The sequence below is a fragment of the Berghia stephanieae genome, chromosome 11 (genome assembly GCF_034508935.2).
Source record: "Berghia stephanieae isolate SIO BIC M18660-M18661 chromosome 11, UCSD_Bste_1.3, whole genome shotgun sequence".
Lineage (NCBI taxonomy): Eukaryota > Metazoa > Mollusca > Gastropoda > Nudibranchia > Aeolidiidae > Berghia > Berghia stephanieae.
The window spans coordinates 28,552,077-28,560,371 of record NC_088370.1 but is presented as its reverse complement, the minus strand read 5'-3'; the positions used below and the strand labels follow the sequence as shown (position 1 = coordinate 28,560,371).

At 39.5% G+C, this 8,295-nt stretch overlaps 1 protein-coding gene across 1 annotated transcript in view; it reads right to left on the bottom strand.

The window, feature by feature from the left end:
- Positions 1 to 1,328: 1,328 nt before the first annotated feature.
- The window catches only part of LOC144957336 (methyltransferase HEMK2-like), a 16,540-nt gene continuing 9,573 nt past the window's right edge, over positions 1,329 to 8,295 (bottom strand). The window contains exons 5-6 of the mRNA XM_078888489.1: positions 6,441 to 6,582; positions 1,329 to 5,861 (exon numbers count right to left, since the gene is read on the bottom strand). Coding sequence (XP_078744615.1) covers positions 5,746 to 5,861; positions 6,441 to 6,582 — 258 coding nt within the window. The 3' untranslated portion in view covers positions 1,329 to 5,745. The remainder of the gene's footprint in view (positions 5,862 to 6,440; positions 6,583 to 8,295) is intronic.

Genomic DNA, 8,295 nt, shown 5'->3' with positions numbered 1-8,295 from the left:
TGTATTATATTATTATTACCGTCGTGATTAAAAAACAACACACACACACACACACACACACATATATATATATATATATATATATATATATATATTATATATATATATATATATATATATATATATATATATAAAGGAAGTTTATATTTATATAAACTTCCTTTACAAGAGATATTGAGAACAAGAGGCCATATAGAACATGACATCAATATTATCATTGAGGGTCTTGTTTGACCCATTGTCTCAAATCGTTGTTATACCAAAGGGTCTCTAGCCAACAGCAACATTTAACATCATGACGCCTGTCAGGGAATATTACATTTTTTTCTGACACAGAGAACACTCTTAATGGCCAGGTACGGGGGGGGGGGGGGGGGGGGGGGGGGGGGGTGACTGACTTGTGGGATGCAGCCTTCGCAATTCGGTACCACACATCTCGGCCTTCTCCATCAACTCGTACAACTTCAATCCTGTCCATTCCTTGATGTTATCCTGGGTGGGGTCTTTGACCTCCCATGGTGGGCAGGAGGTCATAATGTGTCTTCTATCCCCTTATATAATGTCTGTTTTCTGAGTTTTTTCTTTCTTTGTCTTGTAATTCAATTACTTTGTTTTGTCCTAGCCATAGCCAGAGTCCTTGACTGGGAGGGAAACGGTCAAATGTATTGTCACAGTTTTGGGAGATTATATTTTTTTACTTGTAAATCATCTCTCTGTTAGTACTGTTACATTTTTTATACATAAATACATGTGGCCTGGGTTTGTAAACATTTGAGTGTACTCCTCTGAGTGAAGACCTGTGTTTCTGTCTGGATGAGACTTTTAGGTGATCTCAAACTAAGTACATTGATGGTATGTTCTTGAAATCTACATCTGTGCCCTATTTGAACCAATTCCCCTTTGTCTCACTTTTCCTTTCGTGCTTTAATTGTAAATCTAGAATCTTTTGACTATCGAATTTTCTTCCTTTTTACTGGTGCTGATATGACCTAAATGTGTTGCAACGGACACAAACCCTTAAAAACGAAAAAAGAAACAAACAAAACAAAAAACTTGATGTTATCCAGCAACATTGAAAATCTACTTATTACCTAAATCCATGTCTCCAAGAAGAGAAATAACACATACGCATAATATCAACCTGACAGCGTACCTGGCAGCAAAGGACTGCAGCCAAGGCCAGGGGAAAAACAATTAGAAAGAGATTACAGATAACAGGGAGATAGTTAAAGATCCTCCTGGCCCCAATAATACCCCATTTATATGAAGTTAAATGATGTAAGTAACAAAATCTGAAATTTTAAAAAGATAAAAAAAAAAACACCACATTGTTTAAAGATAACCTTTATTTCTATTTACAGATCTGCACACCAACGTAAACACACGCATACCCAGCACGTCTATATAGTGCAATACCCACAAAATGTGCTCAACAAAGCGCTTTACAGGAGATCCCTAACCAACAGCTACACTAAACATGACATGTGAGGCGATACTAAAGTTTTTTTCCGACAGAGACAACATTTTTCACCTATAGTGAGAGAATGTGAGTAAAGAGTCTATTCCAAGGACTCAACTATGCGCTGCTCAGAGCAGGTCTCGAATCCTGGACCTTCCTGTCCAAAGGCCAGTGTCATACAACTAGACCACATAGCCGCACAAACACACATTTTCCACCATTACGTGCACAGGTACCCCGTGTGGTGTCCGGGGTCCCTCAACTAAGAGGGTCAAGAATAGCCCAACGCCAAGCCAGCGTGTCGTAAAAGGCGACTAATGGTGTGTGATTCCCCCATCTTTGAGTCACCTGGTCCTCCAGGTTGGGGGTTGGCAAAGGGTTAACACCCCTTTCCGTTAAACTCAAACCGTTACAGAAACACAGACAGACAAACTAAATCCTTTTTTTAGCTTGGGCGACCGAAGAGTTTCTGGAATTACAGAATTTATGAAGGACAACAGACAAAGCCGAAAGGACTCTGCTGACCCGATGACGTCTTCGCCAAACAAGCAGCTTCGAATTGCGTCGTGGAACGTTCGCACCATGTATGAAGCAGGAAAAAGCTCTCAAGTTGTGACTGAGATGAGAAGATACAGGCTGCATATACTTGGAGTAAGCGAAACCCACTGGATACAATCCGGACAGAAACACCTCAAGTCTGGGGAGAAGATTTTATATTCAGGGAGAGGGGACGGGATTCATACACAGGGAGTAGGAATAATTCTAAGCAAGTTTGCCCAGAAGTCACTGAGAGGATGGGAACAATGCGGAGAAAGGATCATCATGGCGTCTTTTACAACACGGAGTAAGAAGATCAGCATGAACATCGTACAGATCTATGCCCCAACAAATGATGCAACAGATGAGGACAAAGATACATTTTATGGTCTGCTACAACAAGTCATTGACAAGTTGCCAAGGAAAGACATCAACATATTGATGGGAGATGCCAATGCAAAAGTGGGACAGGATAACGTAGGCTATGAAGGTATCATGGGACGTCATGGCATGGGAGAAATGAATGATAATGGAGAGAGATTTGCAAATTTCTGTGCATTCAACAGTTTGGTGATTGGAGGATCAGTGTTCCCCCATAAGAGGATCCACAAAGCAACTTGGGTCTCACCAGATGGTGTGACAGAAAATCAGATTGATCATTTTTGTATCTCTCGTAGATTCAGACGTTCATTGGAAGATGTGACAGTACGGAGAGGGGCAGATGTTGGATCAGACCACCACCTGCTATTGGCAAAGCTTAAGCTCCGACTCAGAAAACACGGGGCCAGATCACATACAAGAAGAAAATTCGAGGTGAATGCACTTGATGGGGAAAAGAATGAGGAATTCAAACTACAATTGAGTAATAGATTCCAACCTCTTACTGAGCTCGAGGAGGACATAGATGTAGAGTCACATTGGGCAAAGATCAAGGAAGTCTACATAACAACTTGCCACGAGGTATTGGGGGTAAAGAAATCGGAACATAAAGAATGGATAAGTCCAACCACCTTGGACCTTATTGAAAAGAGGAGAACAAGGAAGGAACAAGTGAATGCAAGCCGAACAAGGGCTTCAAGACTGGATGCACAAGAGCAGTATCGAGCCATAGCTAAGGAAGTCAAAAGATCTGTGAAGAAAGACAAGGAAGCATTCATGAACAGACTTGCAGAGAAAGCAGAAGCAGCAGCGACTGGAGGACACATGAGGATCCTTTATCAAACTACCAAGACACTTGCTGGAAAATATGGGAAACCAGAGGTACCAGTCAAAGACAAAGATGGGAAAACTATTTTTGGAAAAGAGGCTCAATCTGAACGATGGAGGGAACATTTCAACTGCCTTCTGAACAGACCACCACCAGACAACCAGCCAGAAATTTTGCCTGCAAGGAATGAGCTACCAATTAGCTGTGATCCACCATCGATAGCAGAGATTGTGGGTGCCATTAACAAGATGAAAAGGGGGAAAGCTGCTGGACCAGACCAGATTCCACCGGAGGCTCTAAAAGTTGATGCGAAAAGAAATGCTGAGGCCCTGCACCCACTATTTGAGAGAATCTGGAATGACGGGATATTCCCAAAGGATTGGAAGGAAGGACATCTTATCAAGCTTCCAAAGAAAGGGGACCTCAGTAATTGTAATAATTATCGAGGCATCACTCTTCTTTCTATCCCAGGAAAGGTTTTCAACCGTATTATTTTAGAGAGAATTAAGAATGCAACAGATGCTAAACTGCGGGACGAACAGGCAGGTTTTCGGAAAAACCGTTCAACCACCGACCAGATTGCCTCTCTGCGAGTCATAGTAGAACAGTCTATAGAATGGAACTCTCCTCTTATTGTCAACTTTCTGGATTACGAGAAGGCTTTCGACAGTATTGACAGAGCAACATTGTGGAAAATTCTGGCACATTATGGACTCCCTGAAAAGATAGTAAACCTCATTAAGGAAATGTATGAAGGATCAAGTTGCAGGGTTGTACATGAAGATCAGCTTACTGACAGCTTTGAAATTAAGACTGGTGTCAAGCAGGGATGCTTGCTCTCACCATTCCTGTTCATCCTTGCCATTGATTGGCTAATGAAGGAAACCTCCAAAGGGAGAAGAAATGGGATACAGTGGACCCCTGGACACAGTTGGATGATCTGGATTTTGCAGATGATCTGGCTCTTCTGTCCCACACCCAGGACCAGATGCAAGCAAAAACCACAATTATAAACAGCCTCTCGGAATCAATTGGTCTAAGAATTCACCCTGCAAAGTCAAAGGTCTTGAGGATAGGTACGCGTCAAAGGGAGCAGATCAAAGTAAAAGATCAGGAACTCGAAGATATAGACACTTTCTGCTATCTCGGAAGTATAATTGACAAGGATGGAGGCACGGAAGCAGAGGTGAAAGCACGAATAGGAAAGGCACAGGCTGCATTCACATCTTTGAACAGAGTTTGGAGAACTAAAGATATCTCCCTTCAACTAAAGCTAAGACTTTTCAACTCAAACGTGAAGTCTGTCCTACTGTATGGATGTGAAACTTGGAACGCATCACAGGCATGTATAAGGAGGGTACAGATTTTCGTAAACAGGTGCATGCGTAAGCTACTCAGAATAAAATGGATGGATAGAATAAAAAATGAAGAAGTATGGAAAAGAACACAGCAGAAACCAGTGGGAGAGGATATAGGAAGAAGACGATGGAGGTGGATTGGACACACGCTTAGAAAGAATGACTCAACTATAACAAAGAAAGTATTGGACTGGAACCCTCAGGGCAGAAGATCAAGGGGAAGGCCACGAGGAACATGGAGAAGAATTAAAGAAGCTGATATACAGAGAAGTGGTAAGACCTGGAATGAGATAAAAAAGTTGGCTCAGGATAGAGAAGGATGGAAACTGTTTGTCTGTGGCCTATACCCTGACCCAGGGTGAAAAAGGCAATGATGATGATGACGTGCACAGGTACTTCACACATATATACATGCATGAACAAAATCACAAACATATGCACAAATTTTACATACAAAGCAAAGTTTCATATATCATCTGTACTGCTGCCATTTTAAAAACAATTCTGTTACGTATCAATTGTTGAGAAGTGAACATTACAGAGGATTGTTAAAGTTAGTGCCAAAACGAAACTCATACTCATATCCTGAAGTATTACTTGTTGATGCTACCCAATAGCATCACAGCTCATAATATCTTTATACCAGAGTGAGGGAAAATATTGACACTGGCCTACTCATTTTTTAAATTTAACCCTACAGTTGTCAGGGCCGATTTCAAGTTGACTCAATGTATGACTTTTGTCTGGATACAACTGTCATTAGGAACTGTGATTAGACTTACTTCAGGAGAAGAGTAGCATCACAGTTACTAAAAAAAAAAGGAATTACACCCTTCTGCCACATCATCACACCTTAACCACAAGGCCACTTCACCCCCATGTTATTAATCTCTTGCAAAAAGCAATGGAAACAACTGTCAAATTCTGGCAAAATCGGCCCCATTACCTCTAGGGTTAACAATTGGATTTTATTTAGATTTCCAGGAAGTATTTTAGGATAAACGAGTTTCCGATCCCAAAGGAACAAAGCCACTGTCACTGTTTGTTCCAGGCTACAGAAACCGAGTTAACCACGAGTCCATGGTTTTGAGGGACTTTTTTTGAAACGTGGATCACAAAATATGCCCGGAGTGTTAACTTGTAACATCAAGAAGTCCTCTATACCTTGTTCATTCTTTTGCCTGTCATGTCGTGTTCAATCGAGTGAATTTCAGAATTGACAATAGTTCTCGTCCTGCTCTTCTCGTTGCAACTTTTGTCATAGAAAACCCTTCGGCATTCATCACTTTTTCAATGTCATCTGGAATAAAATATAAATGTTTAATAATATAACCATTTTCAAAATAATGTCAGAAAAAGAGTAGAACATTGTCCTGGAAGTGGGTATAGTATAAGTTGTAGTATTTGTTGTAGTAGTAGTAGTAGTAGTAGTAGTAGTAGAAGTAGTAGTAGTAGTAGTAGTAGTAGTAGTAGTAGTAGTAGTAGTTGTAGTAATTGTAGTAAGTGGTAGTAGTAGTGGTAGAAGTAGTAGTAGTAATAGTAGTAGTAGTAGTAGTAGTAGTAGTAGTAGTAGTAGTAGTAGTAGTAGTAGTAGTAGTAGTAGTAGTAGAAATAGTAGCAGTAGTAGTATTATTATTATTATTATTATTATTATTAGAAGTAGTAGTAGTAGTAGTAGTAGTAGTAGTAGTAGTAGTGGTAGTAGTAATAGTAGCAGTAGTAGTCGAAGAAGTGTAGTTGTAGTAGGAGTAGTAAAGTTGTGGTAGCTGTACTAGTAAAGTTGTAATCATTGTAGAAGTAGTTGTAGTAAAAAAAAAAAATTGAAAAACTCGAGCTAATCATTTAATCCTAATCATCCTTTTAAATAAGGACCACCTACCAACATCATTTTCCTCTATGACAACCAAGTAAAAGACTCCCTCTGAGGACATCAAATGGGGAACACGAGGTAGAAACTTGTCGAGGACCTCCCTGCCTTTGACACCGCCTGCCCATGAGGCTTCGATTCCTTTGGAGCCCACCTGGAAAATTTGTGATTGTTTGTTTTTAGGAGCTTTCTAACACTTATTACACTTGAAACTCATATCAGTTCCAGAATTTATGTTTTTTAAAATTATTATGTTAGCTTTAATATAGTGCATTATTCACTAAATAGGTCCAGGTCTGATAACCCAAACTGTTATGGGCTTGTTTTGTTTTTGTTTTTAAGGGTTTTACTGCACTTGCAACACATTTAGGTCATATCAATGCCAGTAAAAAGGAAGAAAATGGGATAGTAAAAGTTTCTAGAAATTAAAGCACCCAAGAGAAAGTAAGGCAAAGGGTAATTAGTTCAAATAGGGAACGGATGTAGATTCCAAGAGCACACCATCAGTGTACTTAGTTTGAGATCACCTAAATGTCTCATCCAGACACAAGCACAGTTCCCCGCCAAGAGGAACATACTCAAATGTTTAAAAATCATATATGTGTAACACAAAATATAATACAGCGCATACCAGAGAGATGATTTACAAGACAAAATATATCATCTCCAAAAACTTTAAAATATATACATTTGACCGTTTCCCTTGCAGCCAGGGTAACCGCCAGGGCCAGGACAAAACCAAGTAATCTCATTCCAAGACAGACAGCACCACCCAGTTGTTAAGGGCTCATTGTTGTAATGGAAATACTCTCAAATCAACGGAAAATACTGTCCATTACAAAAATGTTAAATTAAGTCCGTAAAAAATGTGCTTGGTTGTCAGACCTGCAAATGTGTCAACATCGCTCCAAACACTTGACAAGGCATGCCAAGGGCAACATTTAACAAGACACTTGTAAGAGGATTTTATCATTTTCAATTTTGACAAGAGACAATGCCAATATATTATACTAGAGTTCAAGAAACACCTATTTATAGTGAGAAAAGAGGGGGTTAAAGTGGTTGAATGCTTAAGGCATTGCACTGTGACCCAGGTTCAAGCCCCACTTTATTCACTTTCATTTTTTTTACTTGGTCAAGATTATTAACACCCATTGCTCACTTTGCATAACAAGAGTGATTGCTGTTGAATCAGTTTGTTTGTTTGATGAGCAATTTTTTTATATTCCTTCACGGAATGCCTAATCGAGAGGATCTCACGCAGAAGAACATAATTTTATAAAAAGTGAGAAATTGTAAGTAAAGTAGCCTTTTCTTAGGATTCAACTTTTCACTACCCACAGCCAGCTTCAAACCATATACCCGCAGTCACAAGCCTTAAAACTTCAGGTTTACCTGAAGAAGGCCAAAGGCCAAAACATCATTTAATTTGTTTTGTATCTTTTATAAGAGTCATTTTTACTCCCTTTATTTTACTATACATTTTATTGACTCATTTAGGCACTTCTCGAATTTGGTATTAATCCAAAATTTAACTAACTCCAATGACTCAAATATGTGCTGCTCAACTCAGAGTGGAACTCAAACCGTTATGACTTTTGTCTTCGGACTGGAAGGTCCAAACCTTCCAGTCCGAAGACAAAAGTCATAACGCTAGACCACACGGTCCCTTGTCAGGGACCAGCGAAACCAAATGGTCCCATTTGAAATAAGAAGACACATGTTGATATAAGGGGGTGAAATGACACAATTGTGAATAGATTTAGAACATACAAACTGGGAATGGCTGATGTTTCAATAGTAATGTAATAAATAACAATGTGAAATTCAATGTAAGCTTCAACTTAATATACGAAAACAGATAAAA